Raw genomic sequence first — 22,966 nt, 5'->3', positions numbered from 1 at the left:
ACCTGGCCATGACTTGTACTATAAATACCCCTGACTAAATCGTAGTTGCTGGGTGAGGGTGGGGGGCACTCTGGCAATGCTACTGCTGCCCTGGGAGTGGGTCGGGGAGGCTCCAGCATGCCACTGCTGCTGGGGGAGAGTGGTCTGGGACGCCGCCGTGGTGGCTCTGGAAGTGGGAGGGGCGGCCCAGGGCCCTGCCACTGCTCCTAGATCGCTGCTCCGGGGCAGCGCCAGGGCCAGCTGCCTGGGGCTGCCGAAGCAGCAGCCAGTGTGGCTGGCCCAGCTGCTAGGCCGGCCCTGGGGTCAGCCACACCTGCCGCTGCAGAAGTCACGGAGGGCCTATGGAATCCGTGACCTCCGTGAAAGACTCGCTGCCTTACTTATGACTAACATAGCCCTGGGACCTGCAAACCGTTACACAGGAAAGTAATCATTACTCAGATGGGTAGCCCCACTGAAGTCAATGGGAATAGTGAAGTGATTAAGGGCTAGTTGCAGGGTCAGGCACAGAAAAAGGAACATCTCAATATGGTGCTGTATACAACACCATCAAATGCAGAACACAGAAACTGGAACTCATGCACCTGGGTTTCTGTATGGCTAGGTGCTAAACTGGGTTTCTAGGAGTTATTTTCAGGGAGATCATAGCTCGTTAGGAGGATTGATTTTTTATGAGATTTATATCACAAGAGTCAACTTGTCCCTCCCGACTCCTCTTCGCACCTGAAAAGCTCCACGCTCTAGGGACAAGCGCACAAATGCCACAATAACCCACGGCTAGCCAGCCTGCCCCTCTACAAACTATTTTCAACCCTTTCAGAGCGGTAAATTTCAGTCTCCCATTTCGGCTTTTCATGAGGCCTTCTGACTTTTAATGTAAAAATACAAAATCCTAACAAAAGGTGATTGCACTTTTAATAATTGTTAGGGTACCAAGTGCTTACATATAGGCATTTTTAATATGTTAAATTGAAATAAATAGCTAGGGCAGTATTTTTAGCATCAACAGCAAAAATTTCAACCTCTTTGCTCAACACCTCTTGGTATCTGATCTCTTACATCTTCCAAAGAACGCTAATGGAAGTTGCAGATGCTCATCACCAAACAGGACGAGGTAGCTATATATGGTTAAACCTTATTATATCCAAGCTGTTCATCCCTATCAGCCCTTGACTCCTCCACATTGTCTGAAAAGTGATATATAGCTCCTCGGTGCTCCAACATGCTGTATAGCCATGGTGCAACTCTGCTGCCATCCATATCCCAGTCATTACATTGAAAAGGAGTATGCGCTAAGCTCTTTGGGACTCTTTTTTTAGTTCTGTGCTTGTACAGCATCTAGCACAGTGGGATCCCCGTCCTTGACTTGTGCTCCTATGTGCTAACACAACACAAAAAATAATAAATAATAAAGATGTACCTAAGGAAATGCACCTCCCCTCATTTAAGGCATCAGTCTTTTCCACCATTCCAGACTAGAAGAGTAGCTTTAACTTTTCCCCTTGAAAAGCACTGCAATGCCACATACCTCCTTCTACGTAGCCAGAGGAAAGTCCATCTTTGTTGTCAGAAGTCATTAACAGTTCCACAATCCCTCTGTCTAACAGGGCCTAAATGGGGGGGGGGAGGGGGGGGGAAGGGGAGAGAGAAAAAAAATCGTGTTGGGTGGGACTCGAATTTAACGTTTCACCGGCACACGAAGGAGGTACAGTTCAGTACCATCTTTCTTTGAGGTGGAGGAAGGAGGATAGGGGACAGACCTCTTGGCCGGATGCTTCCAAACTATTTTTTGTCCATCCACTGAAAGAAATGGAAGAAGTTTCATCTGGGGCCACAGCTGTGGATTTCACAATAAACCACTGTGCTACTTTCTGGCCAAAATGGGCTATGTAAATATCAAACCACATCTTATTCCTGTTTTCATTGAAGTTAATGGCAAAATCCCCATTCATTTCAATGGAAGCAGGCTCCTTCCCTTTGATGTGCTGTCACACTTTACTACAAGAAGAGAAGTGGTTGAAGTATATATATTTTGAAGCTATCACAGCCTCCTATTCTGCCTCCCTTCATTTTTGTCCCAGTGAGATTCTTTATTTGACTGGATTGGCCCTCCTAAATTTCAGGATTACGTATCCCTGTTGGGCAATATTTTGAACATATCTGGTAATTCCGCTGCTTCCAACTGCAAGGGGAATATAGGGGAAGGAGGCAAAGAAGAGCAGTCTGCCTTCCTACCACTTAATATAGAAGACCAGGGTGGGTTAACAGAATCACGAAGTAATGGACACATCTCTCATTCATTTCTGGGCAAAAGGTCATAGGTAACTATGCCAAGAGAATCCCTGAATGGTAAGCTCTGAATGGTGACTTCTCTTAGTTCTCCATTCTACTTTTACCACGTAGTAAAACGGGGATAAATACATCTCAGTCTGAACCAGTTACCTGCAAGGATTCATTAGCTAATGTCTGTAAAGCACTTACATGACGAACATTTACATATTGCACAAAGGAAAGTTACATTAAATCAATATTATGACTGAAAACTTAAAGAGACATTTCAGAGATACATTGGCCTGGTTCCAGTTTCTCTGCCAATCTCTGTTCATCATTATATTGATTCGCGATCACGGTTATATCTTAACAGACACTTGTAGTGGGGCAGAATTCAGTTACTGTGGGAATTTTGGAATTTCTCTCATTTGCACTTATTTAATATTCCTAGAGTGCTGCATTAATGTTAGCTTTGTATTTATTTATTTATTTTACTTGGATGTAAGTAAAAAAACAGTGAGTCGCTGCACATTGAAATGCATTACAGGATTTCAGGGTACAACAGGAAAACCAGAATTAGAAACAGAGTCAAAGGCAGGCACAGGGGTGTGTATTCAGATAATCACAGCAGCAGTATGCTCATTTACCTTGAGGAAGGTGGCTGCTGGTACAGGCAGTCATGACAAGGACACAGAAGGGTAAAGGCAGCACCTGACAGGGTATGATGGGGAGTGGGACCTTAAGGGGCTTTTTTGTTTTTGTTTTGTTTTTTAATTTAAATGTGAATTTTAGGATGATTGCACCGTGTTAACAACAAACACAAGTCAGTCTACAGTCACAGATGGGCAAAGGGAGGTGAAATAACCAGCCCATCATACTCAAAACCCACGGGCCAAGCCAGGAACAGAACTCAGGAGTCTCTCTGCACCAACACTATACCACACTCTCATCCAAAGCCAAGAGCAGAACCCGAGAGTCCTGATTTCCTAGTCCCTCCTCTCTAACCACTAGACAACACAGCCTCAGACAGGAGGTATCACACACAATATCAGACCAGAAGGAAATAGCCTTGCAAAATTCTATTCACCCACTCGTCTGGGGCATGTAATTTGGTTTGACAGGTGAGTGAAATATCACTAGCTCTTTCATCGTCATCATTGTCATGGTAAAAGTGAGCAAGCGGGCTGGTAAATTGTAAAGTCTGATCTCAGAGCAATGCAATAGTGCCATCTCCATGCCAGAGTGGTACAGGACCCAAACAGCCATTTACTTACATGCTCATCACTTGATATAAGAAGTGGGAGTGTGAACGCGACAGACTTTTTTAAATGGCTCTCACAATCTTTGTTCAGGCTAGAAATCAACCTTCTAACCTGTTAACCGGGACATGTCACATTTAACCCTCCAGGGAGGTGAAGATTGAGTTAGCGCAGGAGGGGAATCATTCAAAAAGGATTAGGAACCTCGCCACGTGACTCCTTCAGTTGAATACTTGCAGGCTAGTGGTGAGGAGTAAGATGACCTGAGCCAGAACTAATCCAGTTAACTCTCCAACTGGCTTCTAGCACAAGGAGGCTGAAATACCTGCAAGGTTAAAGCAGGAGCTGTCAATGCCACGGCAGAAAAGCAGGGGACACACTGAGTTTATGGTGAAAACCTGGGCCTGTAAACACAATACTCTAGGGAGTGGGGTCTTAGGGGGCAAAAAGAGGACTGTGCCACCTGTTTGAAGCCAAGGAATGTGTGAGAGGAGGTCAGTCTTCGTTCACCCGACCCAAGATCTTAATAGTTACTCTGAATCTTAAACATTTGCAGCACAAGCATTTGAAAACAGAACACCTCCCCCATAACACACACACAGCAGGATGCTGAGCAAATAACTTCCCTCTTATACATAACAGGATCTTTAGATTCTCACGGAAAGATGACCCTCTGAGCTATAAAGTGGCCCCAGTTAATTGTTTGCACTGGCATGGGTATTGTGCCAGCAGCAGGTAAGCAAGTCAGCATGGCTCATATCCGATTCACCATGATAACACAGCCTCCTCGAGTCCACATCAGCTCTTTGCGCCCAGCTCAGGAGCCCAGACTGGGTCACGGTCTCTGCTTGATGAGGATGAGGGAGGCCTTAGTCAAATTAGCCTGCCTGGCCAATATTGAACTCCAGATTACAGAGGTTTATGAGGAGGCTTGTTTCTAGCTCACAGAAACCTCCCTCTCAGGGAAGGCATTGGATCAGGCATGCCTCAGAACGACCACAAAACTGCTTCTGATCTGGAGAATAGGAATGAGCACAGCCAGGGGACAGCCTTGCCCAGGGCCAGGTGGGTATCCTTGTGTTTCTGGGAAGAGCTCATGGAGTGCAACAGTCAGCATACACGGGCTCTTGTCTGCAGTGAAGGGGTTAAACAGGACCTCTTTCTCCACTCCCAGCCCCCATCGAGATACAGGGTGGATCACTTCACCTGCTACAGGGGCATGGGTATTGGAGGTTAGCTGGATCAGACACTGACCCTGCTGATGTTCTCCAGGTGTGGTCAGGTGTCAGCAGAGGTCTGTAGGAGGGCAGGAAAGGAGGAAGCTAAGGAGCAGGCTCAGGAGGTGCCTGCCACAGGGAAGAGTGGGAGTGCCAACGTTACCATTTTAATGTAGGTCAGGTACTGAGGGTCTTTGGCGTAGGAACCATATTCATTCTCCACCTGCACCGCGATGATGGGGCCCCCTTTCTTGTACTGTAGGGAGAGACGGGAGAAGCTGATGACCAGGTTCAAGGTTTCTAATCCAGCTGAAACTGGGGTTATACCGGCCCTGGGCTCAAGAAACTAATGCCTATGAGGAGGAGAGGGGAAATCACACTTCAACAGTTAAGGTGGAAAAGCCTGTGCCTTCCAAGATAGGAAAAACCTGCACTGTCACTGCTGTGGGGAGAAGGAGGGTGGGGAGGAAGAGAGTAATCTAATGGGAGCTTCATCCTTCTGCACACCTTCTTCCTCCATAGAACTCAGTAAAAGATGAGCTAGGATTGCCCCCCAACTGCCCACTTAAAAGCAACTCACTAGATCTGTGAGACTACCATGGCCAGCTGCAGTCTAGGCTGGTTCATAAGGTGGAGTAAGCACGTTTGCCAGTTTTCCTGTTGCCGCTGGATGAATGGAATCTAATGCTTACAGCAGCCAAGTCCTGGAAAGAGACGGTGAGGCATCTTACTTGCCTGAAGAGGGACCACTCTGGCCATCAAGTGATCAAAATAGGCATCCACGGCCTCCGTGAAGCCCTTGTAGGTTGTTCTCAGTTGCATGTCAGGATCTTGGAGTAGCCAGCTAGGAGAGAATAGAAGGAGATTCCTAGAATAACCAAAAACTGTTCAGCAGAAGCAGCAGCAGAGAAAATAGACTGGGGACCCACTTCTGCTCCAGCCCGCATGCATTACTGCCACTCGCTTACACATCAGAGTTCAGGCAGAAAGAATTGCCATTTTTAGATCATCTGGCTCAGCCACAGCTCCATCCTGCAAGGTGCTGAGGGCTTCTTGAGAGGTGTTGAGCTCCCAGGGAGCTAGATGGGAGTTGAAGGTACTCTACATCTCTCAGAAAGCACATGGTAGTATCAGACTCTAAGCTAGATATACTCAGGACATAATCATGGACTGTACTTTTACCCTGTGCCTTCACACACACATGTACACAGACATTAGCGATTTTATCCTGGATTCATATTAACTGTAGCCAAAGTGCAGTTCGAGCAACTCATTAAACGACACATAGTAAAGTTTGCTTTATTCTCTCTTTAACCTACTCCCAGATCAAAACACACACAGTTTCCAAGTCAAAAGGGCTTTTTCCTAGCAATAGTTCTGCAAAAGCATTTGGGATCTCAATGTGAAGCTGGATTATCTCTATTTCAAACATCAGTCCCAATAATAAAGATCCTGCACCTGAAGTTTAGACATTAGTGTGGATAATAAAAGAGGCAGAAGAGAAGCCAGTTTGCTCTCCCTGTGCTCTCTGCAGCGCTAACAGGAAAATGCTTGTTTGTGCCATCAGTTCAGCAGCAATGACTCAAAGACATAGAAGGAGCAGATGTACTGAATAATGACAGTCACTTTACATGTATATAGCATCTTTTATGACAGAAGGGGCATGTGAGTTAAAATCCCTTCACCCATGACTGCAGGGTGGAGAAGACACGGGAGGTGAACACAGCAGCTATTTAGCAGCAGAGAGCAACGTTACACAGACATTTATGCCACGAATGGCAAAGGAATCCCATGGGGCATTTGAGCATGTTCCGTGTAAGAAAGGAACACTTTTACAGAATCACTTTCCTGAAAATAATCCCATTAAGTACATTTACAACGCAAACCTCCACTTACATTTGTTAACGAGTCCAAATCAGATTCTGGATTCTAACCACACGTCACCCCCTCTGTCATCCCAGTACTTTGGAATATGAACTTGGGAGACTCAGTCCCATTCCAATTCACATTCATGATACCTCATGGGCTAAGCCTTATATCTCAGAAGATAAAGAGGTCCTTTGTTTTGGAGCTGGATCATTCTTGAGCCATTAGTGGTGGAAAAAAATATGCTCTTGACAAAAGGAGGTGGCAGTGAATTGTGAGAGCAGCCTATGACCTCCATAGTCTATAGTGACAGGGAGGAAGAGGAGTTTTTTGCATTCTTACAACCAATGCTCCTTCATAAAAATACATCCTAAACCAAGCTTCCAACACCTCCAAATCACCACCCCAACACACAGCATCCTTTCAGATGATCTGTCCCTTCACTTCTAGTGCAGGTTTACAGGATGTAAGTGGTTTGTTTGGGATAACAAAGGAACAATCAACGTGTATCCAAGTGCAGTATACTGCAGAGCTATTACAATCTAATCTCAGTAACTCTGCTCATTGCCTGTCCCTACAGGAGAAAGCCTGGGCTAATGGTAAGAGCAAGGATCCGACAGTCAGAACTACTGGGTTCTACATCCCACTCTGCAACTGTATGGCTCTGGCTAAGTCACAACCATGCTTTGCCTCAGTTTCCTGAACTGTAAAATGGGGATACTATTACTTTATCAGGCAAAAGGGGCTCTATGAGTGCAAAATATGTTACAACAGTGACCTGGGATCAGCTAATAATGCAGTCATTTTCGACTAATATTATTTCCAACCAACTGCTTCCTGTTATCACAAGCAGCTATGCCATCATGAGTGATGGTGAAAGGATGGGACAAGAGAGAATCTCTAAGACCTTCACAATCTCAAAACTCTACTTTAATTTTGATTCCCAGGTGGCAGCACATCCTGCTACCACCTGGGCCCCCAGGCTTGCACAAAACAGTTTGTTGCATGTTGTGGAGAAGTGTCTATGCAAAAGCCTCACATCCCTGCAGGAGGATACCCCAGGGGCCTTAATCAAACTCAGTCTCCTGATAAGATTACTCTAATTGCATTAAATAGCCAAAACACTCTGAACTCATTTTGTCTGAGAGCAAGGAGAGCGTGAGTTGCAGCAAAAGTGAGACAGAGAGACAGTGGGGAGAGATCATCCCAAAATTTCATCTGAGCCAAGCTCCTCCACTGAGGTTAAAGCTCTGGTGAGCAAGACAAGGAAAGATAAACAAGTGGGACTGAATGTTGGCAGCTGTCCCATTGGGATCTGGTAACCAGGAGAGATTCTCAGTGCTTACGGGTTAGATTTGACTCTCAGGGGCTCTTACCATTACCAGGCTGCTGTAAACATGAGACTCCATTTATGCAGTGGCAGCGGGACAACTGGTAAATGTGCTGACTCCAGCCTTATAAACCAGCCTGAGCTGCCGCTGGCCATGACAGCCTCACAGATCTAGTGAGTTGCTTGTAAGTGGAGGTTTTGTGGGGGGGGGTGAAAAGGTACTCAGGAGATCAGAGCTTTAAAAGAAGTTCTAATAGAGGGATGAGGGAATCATGGGACATTATTGCTCCCATCCACATCGTATGTGTGTCCCTATAGGGCTATTAAAATAAGCCCTGGGGTGAATGAATCCCTATATCAAGTTGCAAATATCATTATCTGTATTTTGTAGACAGTGAAACTGAAGCATAAGGAAGGTAAATCTAAGTCACACAGTGAGTCAGTGATAGAACATGGATCTCCTAATGCCAATTCTCTGCTCTAACCATTACACACCACAGCCTTAAAAAAGCACCAAAAAACTGTTCGCAGCAGAACTCTAATCTCAGGGCTACTGTTTGTAATGCTCTGAAAGGACCAATGACTGAGTGGGAATATTTCTGCTATGAGAAATGACCATCTCCTCGAAATACACAGGCTGTAACATTTAATCATTTCCTAACATTATTTCTGAATCTCTGCAGGAGGCCGGGCTGCATGACCCAGAGAGCTTGTGTGTTCCTCTGGTCTTACAAACGCAAAATAGACACAGTCTGTCTCAAGTTAAGGGCTGAATGCCTGAGCATTTGAGTCAGACAAAGAACCCAAATCCATGCGACTACCATGCATACTCTTACCTGGGAAGACCACCGAGTTCCCATTCAGAGCAGATATAGGGTCCCGGACGCAGAATCACCCACAGTCCAACTTCAGCTGCCAAGGTAAGGAAGGCCCTAGGAGATCCAGACAACAATTATTGTCTCGCTAAAAAACCACCTGGTTTCTGTGCATTCCTAATGCACCCATGACAATGTTGTCTAGGCAGCAAAGTCAAAGAAAATAGTTTGATGTAGCAACAATAGGAGGTGAATCCAAATCAGTGGGTTTCAAAGGCCTCAAAAAATTAGAGGAGTAGTGGGCACAGAGGCTTAATGCAGTCACATGATCAGTAGCAATACCATTATTCCATTTAATGGGCACTGCCCACCACCTGACTCCACACAACAGAGTGGTTCTGACCTAACCATGAAGGCAGGCTGCCCAAAGAGCGAACTGAGCGGCCTCTACCCAGAGGAGAGAGACGATTCATCACTGGACAGATGGCACCAAGCACAATCACCACTCTCCCCCGACTTTCCACTCAAGGACAAGTCAACGGGGGTGATGCCAAGAGTCAAGGGATGACCCTCACTGTTGCTGAGGACGGAAGGGGAAGGGCAAGAGTAAGACAGCATATGGGGGAGGGGGCCTTTTGGAAGGAGAACAGAGATGTATAATGGGCCTGTTACATATTAACAAGCATGCAAATAAACCCCCAACACAAACGCAGACTAACTACAAACTTTTTGTGGATGTTTTGCATAGCTGCTCCAACCTAGAAGTGTCTAGTAAGATACTATTACTTGGCACTTCTCTTCCGTTCCTATTTTACAGATGAGAAAGATAAGGCACAAAACAGACTGACTGCTTTGCTCAAGGTCACACAGAGTCAGTGGCAGAATCAAGCCAGTTCTCCCAACTCCCAGTCACCTGTTCTAAACCACTAGGCTACACTGACGGGGTTACCCAAGAGGATATCTGGGTAGGGAACAGCTCCATGCTCAGCAAAACAGTCGCTGAACATGGTTGCTGTGAGCAGGGTCTCAATAGAGTTTGCCTCAATGATATGGTCAGGGAATGTGTCAGAACCCTGTTATAGATGTTATCTAGAGGAAACCTTAGAACAAACCCTGCATCCTTCTCCATGCTTGACAAGCAAACCAGCCTTGAAACTTGCTGAAATCAACTGTGAAAGGAGTTCCTGACCCTATCCTTGAAACCAAAACCAAGGACTGTGTCAAACCACAGTCTTCTAGCATAGACTTCATTGGAGGCCTAGGAAGGAGGCACTAAACAAACCAGGACTGCCTGATGTGGTGGCTATTTGGTGAGGAGAGGGAAGGGGATAACGATCTGAACATTTTTCTACATGTCCCTATAAGACCATCTATGCAGCACACACTTACTATGGAAACACTTCTCTAGCAGTCAACTTTATCCTTCCCTAACAGAAACTGCATCCTAAAGTTATTACTCAGGGAGAGGCAGCGAACCTACAACTGGACAGGATCAGGGATGTATTTTTATTCTAAGTACAATCACATTCAAATCCAACAAGCCACCTGGGGTGCAAACAAAAATGCAAACACACAAAGCTAATTGTTCTTACTCTTGTCTCCCACATCCCCCTGCCCTGCCCCCTACACTCTAACCAGTGATAGCAGTAGACTAAAAAAAACAAAACAAACCCTCCCCACAACTTATTGCACCACGTACTCTAGATCCAGGTTTCCGCTGAAATCAAACTTCCCACTCGCTGCTTCGTGAAGGTTCCACGGCACATACCTGAAAACACAGAGAGTCGGAGCGAGGGACTGGGAATTCACACACTGAACAGTGAGGCTAGGACTGTGGGCCCTTTCCCCCTTCCTCAATACACTGCCCTCTTGTGCACACCCACTTCTAGCCAGGAACAGAGTCAGGCAAGCTTACAACTATTTTTGCACCTGTGTAAAGGGGTATATGTTGATGTTACTTCACTCTGAGGAGCCAGCAGTTAGAGCAGGGTGGGGCTGTCTTTATACCCCACTTCTTACACTCTCCTGTTAGATGCTTTTCTTCCTACATTTCTTTCTTCCAGCCCTTTAGTATGTGACTTACACCAGCTCAGACGCCCTTAGGCTCTCTGGATCAAGTTCAGAGGATCAGTAAGGAGGGAGGCCAGAGTGGGAGTCTAAGTAATGAAGTGAAAAGGAGTCTAAGTCGCTGTGACTTTCACACTGAAGGGACAGGTTTAGATTCACCTTGGAATTTAGTCTTTGGTGTCCAGATATCTCTTCATTGGCAAGGCTGAAGCATGTTTCCAAACCATTATCATGTTAACTAGCAACTGCAGAGCCTGGACCTGCCTTGCCACTGTGTCAGTGCTGAGTGACCAGACAAATCAGACTCCCTCAGACATACCTGGAAAGCCAGAACTAACTGTGCAGGTTTTTGAGGTATACTGTAAATCTTAGAGAAGATCAGAGTCAGATTTACGGACTGGCAGAACTGAAGGTGGTTAAGAGAGTAGAGGTCACAAGTCAAGCAGGCCCTTGTTTGCTCCTTGTGGGCAGAACACAAAGGGCACACTGCACAATACCCCCCAGACTCCCAAAGACAACAGCTCAATCTGTCTGCTCCATGCAGGACTGAGGGTATCAGTTTAAGAGCAAGATTAAACAGGCCCAAATCCAGCATCGGCTCAAGACCCCACATGATATTGGTCGAGAGCAGTAGTTCTCAAACATGTGCTTATTGGTTCTCCATGGACAGCTCTTGCATCATTTAAGTACTAGCTCTTCTGGTTTCCAGATGCTCCTACAGACGTCCAAGCCTGGAGCCTGCAGAAGCAGCTAACAACAAGGAAGAGACATCTGGTTGGTAGGGGCTGCTGCTGCACAGCAGAAAGAGTGGCACAAACAGGAGGTGCCCCTGGGACTCAGAGCCACCAGCAGGACTGGATCTGGTAGCCATCAGCTGGAGAACGTTCAGGGGAGCAAGGAATTAGCTAGCTGGATAGGTTTCAGAGTAACAGCCGTGTTAGTCTGTATTCGCAAAAAGAAAAGGAGTACTTGTGGCACCTTAGAGACTAACCAATTTATTTGAGCATGAGCTTTCGTGAGCTACAGCTCGCTTCATCATCATTCAGTATGCATCCGATGAAGTGAGCTGTAGCTCATGAAAGCTCATCTTCTAGCTGGATAGCATATTCAGGAGAAGGCCAATAACCTGCTGGCAGGAAAACGTGTGCAGGGCAGCAGGGAAAGAAACCAACCTTTTAGGACTTGCTCTAGTCAATGGCAAAATCCCCACTTATTTAAATAGCCACTCTGCAGGACCCAGTTAGCGAAGGTAGCACTTACGTGGTGAGGGTGTTCAAGCCACATGTCTTCATCTTAACCATGCGATCTCTCCAGTATTCCTTGGGGACTCGGAAATAGTGCATGGAGCCCCCGAAGATGCGGAAGGGCATGCCTTCAAGGCGGAACTCAGAATCCTCCGCCTGCAGGCCCAGTGTTCTGCCCCACAGCTGCAGAGGGACCAGACTGCTCCAGTTAAACCTAGAATAGGAAGGAAAGCACGTCAACACCTGAACTCCAGCAGAGGATCTCCCAGGCGATGCAGCCCATTTCACCCCACCTAGCAGGGTCGACTCAGTCCTTAATCCTTCCAAAGTAAATTGTGCGCCATGCAGTTGTTTGCATGTGCGTGTTTCATATGAGCCCTTAAAAACCTCTTTGTCCTCTGTTGACATACAAAGAGCCCAGGACCTCTTTGTGTAAGAGTCTGGGATTTCCCCTGGAGTCCTGGCTTAAGATTTCCCTTCTAGTATTAGCATTTTATGTGCAGGTTGATTTATTGCGCTCCATTCCAGAGGTGGCTGCATTTCAACCATGCTGTGTGTGTGTATAATGTGCAGAGTGCTTTGAGGTCATTTGGGATAGAAGCCATGATGCAAACCTAAGTTATTATTAGCTCTGAAGAACTACTGAGCTGTCTAAGCATACTTAGAAGAATTAGCATCCCCTGATGCTGTGTATTTCAAGTCATGGAAGACTGGCTGGGTCCCTTCCCTACTCACTTTGGTCAGAAAAGACGGGAGAGGAAAGATGGGAGCATTTCCGAGGTTTTTTTAAAAAAGTCAATACATCACTAGCATAATTCCACGAAAGGGATAAATTGAGCCCATAATCCCTATAAACTCACTCCAATATGATCACTGCTCTCATTTCCCCCTCATCCCAATCCTCTCATTGTCTACCACGATGCTGTCTATCAAGCCACCTCCAATGCCTGGGAGTCTCCCACTAGCAGTCCTTCAAGTTCTTCTTGTTCCAGGAAACCTTCTTTGCTCTCTGTAAATTATTTTAATAGGTCCAATCACTTTACAAAAATAAATCTGTCACTTTACACTAGTTCTTCTCTGATATTATCCTAAGTGCAGAAATACCTCTGAATCGAATGCTTAAGAGTTAAAGGCAGTTTCCACCTGGCTAAAATGATGCAAGAACAGGTCATCACAGCGTATAGGGCAGCACTGAAGCAGGGAACCTTTCCTTTTCAAATCGTGATTTTCCAACAATGTATCAGTGGGAAATTGGACTTTGTGAGCTCCATTTTCCCCAGATATGGGCACTTTAATAGGTTATCCACATTTGGACGCATACTGGCATCTAGATGCCAAAAAGAAGCATTTATTTGCCTAGACACTTGCTTAATCTTCCAAAGATAAGGAGATACTGAGACAGATGAGCTTGTGCCCTGTTCTTCTACCTCAGGCAGCTTCAAGTCAGGAGAATCTCACTCATTTTTCTGCATTAATATCTAAAAAACCTGACATTTCAGCAGGTGGCCAAGAAGACTCACACAATGATGTTCTTCCCTGTTCTAATCCTGCCATACATCATCAGAAACACCCAATGCAGAAAACAGAAGACATCACGTTCACAAGCCTTTTAAATAAATTATCTGCTTAGATGGTCACAATTATATCTGACTTCCCTTCAAGTTGATTCGTTCATAGAAGCAGCCATATCGTACTCATAAGCATGGCCTTCTAATCTACCAGGCCTCAATCCAGTAACCCTCAAGCAAGACCAGACACCACCGAGAAGTGCTTCTCCAACCTCAGCCACTTCTTCTAGGAGTCCCAGTGCAATTGCCTACTGCAGGATTCGAATGAGTAGTTCTCAAAGGTCACTATAAAGAATTTATATCCATTGACTTTCTAATGAGAGGTGGGCATGTTGCCTTTTTCAGCCCACTCAAATTCCATAACTTCAAACCCAGCCCAGAAGCACAATGGCAGTTTGTTCCTGTGAAACAAGGTCACAGTCAGATGCAAGACATAGCTCCCATTCTGAGCTGAGTAAGGACCCACGCGTTAGAAAGAAAGGTCACATTTAGAGGTGGTACTAGCTAAGCCTCTAGTAGTCTTCTACAGTAAGAGTCAAGTTTTAACTAGAGGATGCTGGCAGAAGGTAAAGAGGACATTTCAGAACACATGGCTTACATGGGATTGCACACAGGGGATCTGCAGTGATTAGTTCTCCTGGAACACAAGACAAGGCCACTACAAGGGAGCTAAATCTAAGACTTCCAATGCATTGCAAGGGCTGGCTGGCAAGCACAGACAGTACCTCTGTAGCACAGCATTCTCACAGGCCTCTGGAACAAACAGCAAGCCTGCGTAATACCTGGAAAAGGAAGCCTGCATTAGACACTGCTGTCTTTAGCTATTGAACACCAAGTGGATTTATTGTTGAATCATTAAAAAAAAAAGTAATAAAACTGAACAACAGAGAATGTGACAGGCCACGGGTCAGAAACCACTGTTATCCATAGAATCTGTACGTTTGTGCAACAATAATGGATCTACACTCTAGTAAAGGAACAATAGCCCATATAACAGTAAAAGAGGAGCAAGCGTGAAGTGTCTGAGATGGCCACATCAAAAGACAGCCCACATGCAGGCAAACAGGATCAGAGATACAGATCCAATCCATATATGCAAGTGAACAGAGCCAGAGACCAAAGTGTGAAGAATTAATCACCTTCACATCTCCTGTTCACTGAAGATCTAAAGCTAGACCAGTATGCCAAAAGGATCAGACAGCTCAGTAGTCATACCCAGCATTCCCCAGATTTGCTTCTGTTCCACAATGCAACTATATATGAAAGAAATCATTTTCAAAGGGAGGTAGACTGGGTTCATCCTCAAGGCTGATAAACTGGCAGCTTGAGAAAGGATTTCACTAGCATTGGCTGCACTCAGGACTTAGGCTCATGTTTCTCAGAGTAGCCATTGACTTGCGGGTGCCTAACATGAGACATCTTTGGCCTGAATTTCAGAAACAGTGGCCACCCATCACTCCATTTTAAAAGCAATGGAGGCTGTAGGCACTCAGTGCCTCTGAAAGTCAGGGCCTAAAGTGTCACAAGCTTGGCATTCAAAATCAGTGACCTCTCTTGAAAATGTAGATCTAGATAACTACAATACTGCTCTTGTGGCTTTCCTATAACCCTTGTTACTGCAGTATCTATGTATCTTCCTACAGTGCCAGCCATCCAAATGCTTTGTAACCATACAAAGCCACTGTGTTTGGCAGACTTGCAGAAAGAAAGAAAGAGAGAAAGAGAGAAAGAGAGAAAGAAAGCCATTCACAATGATCTGTAAAACAAAACACGTTTCCAGGGTTCAGCTCACTGGGAAGCGATTCTAGGTAGAATCATTTCTCTCCACGCAGCTACATTAATTTGGGCTCTCCTTTCCCATGCAGAAAAGTGACCACTCCCCTCCCTAAAAATGTGAATTGTCAAAGAACTTATTTCCATATTCAAAGAAAACTAACAAAGATGATCAGGTGAATGGAAAACCCATCTTATGAGAGGAGACTAAAAGAGCTTGGCTTGTTTAGCCTAACCAAAAGAAGGCTGACAGGTGATATGATTGCTCTTCACAAATATATCCGGTGTGTAAACACTGGGGATGGAGAAGAGCTATTTAAGTTAAAGGAGAAAGTTGACACCAGAAGAAATGAGTAAAATCTGCCTGTGAATACATGGAAAAGAATGTGAACCAGTCACTCCCTGATCTGCACAAGCTGGCAACTGACAAGAATGACCCTCATTTGTGTGACTTCATTGAAACCCACTACCTGGATGAGCAGGCGAAGGCCATCAAAGAACTGGGTGAGCATGTGACAAACCTGCGCAAGATGGGGGCACCCAAATATAGGATGGCAGAGTACCTCTTTGACAAACACACCCTGGGGGACAGTGACAGTGAGAACTAAAGCCTCAGCATAGGCCACCGATGGGTTTCAGTAGGTCTCCTAGCTTGCTGCCCAGCAGTGCATGCATCTACTGTTGGATAATGTCATTCTGTACCAAAAAATTACACCTTTGTTTCTGTGTGTTTGTAACACCTTACATCCAACAAAGTGACTTGTTTAAAAACAAAACAAAACAAAACAAAAACAAAACATGTAGGTTGGAAATTAGAAGAAGTTTTCTAACCACCAGAGGAATAAGGTTCTAGAACAGCCTCCCAAAAGTAGTGCCTGCAAAAAACCTGATTGGTTTTAAGATAGAAGTAAGTTTATGAGTGGTATGATATGATGTGGTTTACTGTGACAGCAGGAATTTGGGTTCAATGGCCCAAGGGCTCTCTTCCGGTCCTCTCTTATGTCCTGCATCTCATGCTTTAGTTCTTCAGCTGGACACCTGCAAGGGTCAGGAACAGTGCTTGATTTGTGCCAGGGCTTGCCAGCGCTGAGCCACAGCACCTCTAGGCTTGGCAGTTCATAGCGCCGACACTTCTGGGCTTGCCATGTCAGTTATGAAAGTAAAAAAAAATTGCTTGATCCCTGACACCTCTTTCTTTACAAATTAAGCACTGGTCACGAAGGAAATTTTTCCTCACTGACATATTCTGGGTCTTTTTTTTTTTTTTTTTTTTAAATCCTTCTTCTGAAACATCAGACATGGCTAGAGGTGGAGATCGGACACCAGGAAGGGTGGCCTGTACACTGAGGTAGTACAGGGAATTCTCTCTCTTATGCTTGGCTGGTGGGTTTTGCTCACATGCTCAGGGCCAAAAAATAATTTTCCCCCAGATTGGCAGAGGCGATGGGAGGGGTTTTGTTTTGTGCCTCCCCCACTCCCCCCCCCACACACCCATTTTCCTCCGCAGCATAGGGTGTGGTTTGCTTGCCAGGTTCATCTGGGTCTCTCAGAATCAATCCCTGCCATTGCAGGTGCTTTGGACACTCGTGAACCCCAGTCCCTCGTATTCTCTACCTGTGGCACAGAACAGTTTAGTTTCCAGAGTGCTGTAATACTTTGGTCTAATCCAGGTTACTGGGCTCAATGCAGGGGTAGCTGGGTCGTGATGTGCAGAGGTCAAACCAGATGATCTGGTGGTTCCTTCTGGCCTTAATGTCTATAACTAACTTATCTGTATGTAGCCAATTGGATGGTGGTGTTCCCAAAAAATCAAAATAGATGCATAATAAAAGGCTCCAGATCTGTCTGCAGAACAGGACACTGGCTGCTTGAATGACAGTTTTGTTAGGAATTAATGCAACCTCTTGTAGCTTTCAATTTTTTTTAAAAAAAGTGAACACTGACTTCCTGACTAGAGATTTAAATCATGATTTAAATCAAATCCACCCTGCCCATAACGTTTGTTATGAGTTATGAACGTTTCAGAGTTATGAACAACCTCCATTCCCAAGTTGTTCATAATTCTGAGGCTCTACTGTAGTTGGTTTATGTTAAGAATTGTCAAAAACAAATCCAGAACAGCCAAAAACTGGCTAAATGTCCCCACTGTGCCTCAATTAAGGGCATGAAATATAGCTCAGGTTTCAGTCTACTGCATTATTGTGATCCCAGTCCAGCTCTCTACCTCCCGGCAAGAACAGGGAAATCAAGATCTGATATTTCTAATATGAAAAAAACAAAGTAGTGTGGGGGGCTGTAGTTGAGGCTATTTGCACAAGGCAGCACTGAAGGGCACACTTGGGGGGGGGGGATTTTTTGGTTCAACTTTAAACCCTGCTCATTCCTGCTACAGAGGACTCCACAAAATCCAAGTTCTATTCTTTCTGGGCTTCCCCCCATAGAGGATGGTCAAAGCTAGCAACCACAACTTCAACATGCTGCTTATCATCTCTCGTTGTGACAGAGACCTTGCCCCACTGGGAAGAGTTCTATTTTCTGATCCAGCATCTCAAGTTTTATAACAGCTTATTTTCAACTGAATAGTGGAGGGACAATCATGAAACACACTGGACTCCTAAGACACGTTCAAAAAAACAAACAAAAAAAAACAACACTGCTCAAGGAAGAGACCTGTATGCTTTCACCAGGTATTACAGTTCATGAGGTTTCTGCTCAGAATACAAACCACGGCATAAAAACAGGAGTGGCTATGGAACAATCCTGCTCCCAATGAAGTGAATGGAAGATAAAGGTTCTCACCAGCTTTGAAAATCAGGCCACATTCAATTTAACTCCTAATATGGATTTAGAAGCACAAAATGGCCTTTGAAAAATCTGGCCATTAAAAACCTGAAATGTTTATATGTTCTAAGCTCATCCTCCTAAGCCTGAGTATATTCACCAGTGCTTTGTACAGCCTACGTTCTAATAACCTCAGTAAAGAGCCTCCCACGAATTTCCCTTGGGACACTATTTCACAGTGATGTTGTAGCTCTCAATGAAATACAAAATCCACTCACCCAGTACAGGGCTTTAATATCAGAAAAGACATGATCTGAAACACACAGTGTCGAATTAATCTGTAGTGTAACTTCTTTGGCTTTAGTGGGAGTGACATAAGGGATAAAGTTTGGCCCATGACAGACGAGTGGGGGGAAGAAAGGACCTAATACTTGGCTAAATGGAAAGTTAGATAAAGCCCAACTCTTATTCATGCTGAGCAGTATGTTACTCCACCTGTAATTCCATTGGTCTCAAGGTACTACTCAAAGCAGGGTTGGTATAATCAGTCCCAGAATAAGCAGGATATGCCCAAAATCACAAATAACAAGACAGAGCCCTGATATGAAAAAGCAAGAGATACCCCTGGCAGTTTCAAAGATGTGTTAGGTCCAGGACAGAGAGTGATTGATTCGTAAATGCATGTCATCCATTAAAGAGCTTCAGCGATTTTAGTAAACCCTCCAAGAGCCAAGGTCGATGGGGATAACATTAGCTTAACGCAGAAACTGATTTATAGTGCTGGCAACTGGTCTTTCCTTATCCGTTACTTTTTATGATAGACAAGGAATTGCTATATATTATGTGTAACATTTATTTAAAGCTTTTAAATCATTTCTATCTGGTTGGGGCATTACTCTCTCATGCTTCCCGCACCAGATGAATGCTCAGTGTCAGTGATGGATTCCAAGTGGTGCTGTTTCTCTCTATGCATTCTGATAAAAGAAGACGTTGCTTCAGTTTTATCCGGTCTGAGCTCTTATGAATCAAGAGAAGATTTTTTTTTTTTTAAAGCAGTCAGGAGGGAGCATGAAGTTTGGAAATGTTTCCACATTAAAGGAATCCTATTCTTCATCTGAATGCAATCGTTCACTAAGGTTAATGGGAGTCATGTTAACACAGAGGAGAGGTAGACCTTTAAGCAGAAACATTACTCAACAATGATAACAGAAGACGATTGCCTTTTAAGTGCGGTGCTGCATTACACCTGCAAGCCTACCCAGTGGCAAGCAGCAACTGGCATACCCGGAGTATTAGTGCTAATTAGAGGAGGCTGGAATGACAGTCCTAGAATCATCTATTCATTCAACAGACAGGTACAAAACCAGCACTGATAGGGCAAGCTGCCCCACTAACATAAATACACTCTGAATGAACAGACCACTTGTAGGGGGAAAGAGGAGTTCTGCCCAAATGGTCCCATTCAGTCCTTGGTCGCTCTGTTGAGACTGGAGGGCAAGGAATTGTCGGGTAATTAGTATCAACTGCAACAATGTTCTGAGATACGGACATTTGTGCAGTGAAAAATTAACTGAGACCAGTCAAACTCACGGCACACAGGCAGACAGTGGTAACTTTCAGGCTCTGCTAACCCAAACCAGGTGAAAAGGTCCAAGAATTCCAGTCCCTCCCAACTGCACAGCACCCTATAACCTCCCATCTTGAAATATTCAGATGTGTCTTTTTGTAACTTAATTATCAGTACTTCACTTGAATTCATTGCTACATCTAATGTACAGCTTTGTGCCTCCGTTCACACGCATATGAATCGTTTAAAACTGAATGCTGCTGCTGAGCTATAGTAATCGTGAATGGGTTAAGGATTAAATGAACATGTGAAGTCAGTTTTGGCTCCAAATTGAGAATATTTAAACAGCTACACAGTGCAAAATATTTGTTATTAAACTTTCCATTGAAAGTTTACTTTTGGAGGAATAGCATCCCCCCTACAGTGTTTGAAACCTAAGGACAGGTGCAGCTGGTTTGAGGGAGACATGAAATGGAACCAACTAAAAGCATAGGTTACGACTGGCCAGTCTACTTTCACTGCCCAAGCTTAGAGAAATGCAGTAAATGAACAGGTTCAAGGCTGACATACCTACAGATTTAATGATTTCCAGTGCTATTAGTAACCCAGCTAAAGAAGCCTATTACATGAATTTAACCTGACAGCATTCCTTTCAGTATTCCTTAACAGTATCCCTTAGGGACAAACCAGTACAGATCAATTTCACTTAAAGTGCAATGAATCTTGACCCAATACAGTAAGCTAAAAGGAGTCATAAAACAAACGACCTCAGTGACCTCAGGGCCCTATTGCTCAGCAGAGAAGGACTATCCTGATAAGGCTAAGAACAGCTATTTATATCCTTCCCAGAAGAGAATAAATCCAGCAGCAAGCGAACCTGAAGGAGCAGAAACAGCATAGTTGACAAAAAGTAGCAGGAAGAAAAGAAGCGGACCAACAGTGATGAGACGCACGCAAAATAACAATCCTGATTCTCTTCACTGGCAAACTCACATTAGACCAATGCATCAGCATGCCTTGGTTACCAAACAGAGGGGCATGTTTAAAGGCTGCACAGAAACATAGTGGGAATCCCAAGAAGATACTTGAAAAACAATCTCTCTCTTCTGGCTGAAAACTTTTTTTAGGAGCAACAATTCCAGGCAGGGAGCAGGGGGAGTGCATTTTTGTCTGTTGCATCTGTTCTGTGGATCCCCCAGCACTTTGTATAGTCAGTTTCGCTCTCCCCATGCAGTCAGCCAGACAGTTCCCCATATTGTCCCAGGGGTCTTTCAGGGGGAAGAGAACAACTTAGAGGTCGAAGAATGCGGTGGGGGGAAAGGGGGCGGGGGCAGGCCCTAGAGCCGCTTCCAACACAAGCGCAAGCAGATTGTGACTTGACTGGGAACCCCTGCGGGTCTGCACAGGGGGAGGGTCCCAGGGGATAGGGCCCTGCGGACGGGCAGGGCGGGCTGAGGGCAGGCAGGTGCCCTGGGGTGTGGACCCCAGGGGCAGGACAGGCTGAGAGGAACAGGGGAGTCAGGACCCTGCAGGGAGAGAGTCGTGGGGGCGCCCCGTGAGAGAGGAGTCACGGGGAGAGGGTGTCCCCTGGGGGCCGGGCCGGAGAAAAAGGAGTCCCGGGGGGGAGGGGCAGGGTCGGAGGGGGCGTGTTCCGGGGGGGGGGGGAACCAGGCCGAGGGGGAGGGGCCCCCGGGCTGGAGGAGAAGTCCCTGGGGGGAGAGGGTCGGAAGGGGCGTGTCCCGTGGGGGAGGGCGGGGCCCCGGCCGGTCTCACCTGCGGAGCAGCAGCCCCCCGAGCAGCAGCAGCAGGAGCAGTAACGCGCCCAGCCGGCGCCGCCTCCGCCCGCAGCAGCCCCCCATGGCGGCCGCAGGGTCTCCGCAGCCAGCCCCGGGCCCGCGCGCCGCCGCCGCTCCTAGAGTCTCTGGGGCGCGCGGCGCCTCGGCCCCCAGCCCGGCTCCGCCCACTCGGGCCCCGTCGCCTCAGCCCACGCCCTCGCGGCGCCCCCATTGGCCGCGGCCTGCCGCCCACCGGGCGGGCTCCCCTCTGGATTGGGTAGGAGGGGCCGAGGCCAAGCCCGCTCCTGATTGGCCACAGCTGTGCCGCTGCCCGGCTCCCCTCCAGCCGCAGGTGCTGGCGGGGCACGTGCCTGCTGCACGGCGGGGGGAAGCAAAGGTTCGAGCCAGCCCCTTCCCGCCCGGGGGAGGCACCGGGACAGCAGCCCTGGAGCCTCGGGGGGCAAAGACCCACTTATTGAGCAATCATGAGTCAGGCCCCAGGAAAGCCCTTGGCCCCCTGGATGCTTGAGGGGGGACAAGCTCCTCTCCTCGCCCCACGTGGGGGGGGGGGGGGGGGGTTCAGGAAAAGCTCCAAGTATCTGCTAAAAACCTCACGCCCAACCCCTGCATCCAGGGACATCCTTAGATTATAGGGGGCCCTATGCAGTAGAATTAAACTGGTGCCCCTATGCCCGACTTGGGGCACAGCCAGCACCCCCCACCCACAGAACCCCAGAAGAACCCACCCCCCCCCTTGCTGACATACACGGAGCTTTGTTTGCAGCAGACACAGTGGCAGCTGGGGGGGGGGGGGGGGCGGGGAGCAGGGAAGAGGCAGCAAAGGATACCAAGGCCCCCAGCCCACATCATGGCAGTGGAGAGTCACAGTTCCACGGAAACCAGCCCCCCATGCCCTCTCCCTCACACAGAATGGACTGTGCTGGTACATTCAGCTCTGGGAATATGGCCCTTGCATAATGCAACTACAGCATATGCTGGGTGGGCAGGAGCTGACCTGCTCTTACCTGCTGTCCCCGTGGTGCCCCAAATTTTCGGGTGCCCTACCCAACTGCGTATGCTGCATATGCCTAAAGACGGCCTTGCTTTCATGTTTGCAAACACACCTACTCTGCAGCTATAGGGATTCACAGCATTGTAAAGAGCCCCCAGCAATAGGCCCATTCCTCCGCCTTAACACACCCAGGTGTATAGGCATCTCATTTAAATTTCCCCCTGTATGCAGTTAAATTAGTCACTGGTTAGCAGCTCTGCAAACCAAAGCTCTTGGTTTCTCTCCCAGCACAGTCAACCACGGTATAGTCTTTTTTCACACTGGTGGGGGTGGGCAGTGTCTCCCACCCTGGCCCTCAAGAGCACTTCCAGGAGGAAAAGTAGAGTTCACATTAATGTCTCATTCCATCCTCATTCTGCCT

General features: G+C 46.5%; 1 protein-coding gene across 4 annotated transcripts in view; it reads right to left on the bottom strand.

Moving 5' to 3' along the window:
• Positions 1-21,693, bottom strand: part of GLB1L2 (galactosidase beta 1 like 2) — a 48,166-nt gene extending 26,473 nt beyond the window's left edge. The window contains exons 1-8 of one of the 4 annotated variants that reach the window (XM_043533913.1): positions 21,532-21,692; positions 14,363-14,419; positions 12,086-12,283; positions 10,458-10,526; positions 8,780-8,875; positions 5,483-5,591; positions 4,911-5,003; positions 1,529-1,610 (exon numbers count right to left, since the gene is read on the bottom strand). In XM_043533913.1, coding sequence (XP_043389848.1) covers positions 1,529-1,610; positions 4,911-5,003; positions 5,483-5,591; positions 8,780-8,875; positions 10,458-10,526; positions 12,086-12,283; positions 14,363-14,419; positions 21,532-21,617 — 790 coding nt within the window. In that variant the 5' untranslated portion in view covers positions 21,618-21,692. Of the gene's footprint in view, positions 1-1,528; positions 1,611-4,910; positions 5,004-5,482; positions 5,592-8,779; positions 8,876-10,457; positions 10,527-12,085; positions 12,284-14,362; positions 14,420-20,751; positions 21,001-21,531 lie in introns of those variants that run through there. The other 3 variants (XM_043533914.1, XM_037882359.2, XM_043533915.1) reach the window with 3 other exon arrangements.
• Positions 21,694-22,966: the final 1,273 nt, after the last annotated feature.

This window comes from Chelonia mydas, chromosome 22 (genome assembly GCF_015237465.2).
Source record: "Chelonia mydas isolate rCheMyd1 chromosome 22, rCheMyd1.pri.v2, whole genome shotgun sequence".
Taxonomy (NCBI): Eukaryota; Metazoa; Chordata; order Testudines; family Cheloniidae; genus Chelonia; species Chelonia mydas.
This window is presented reverse-complemented; position numbering and strand designations above follow the sequence as displayed.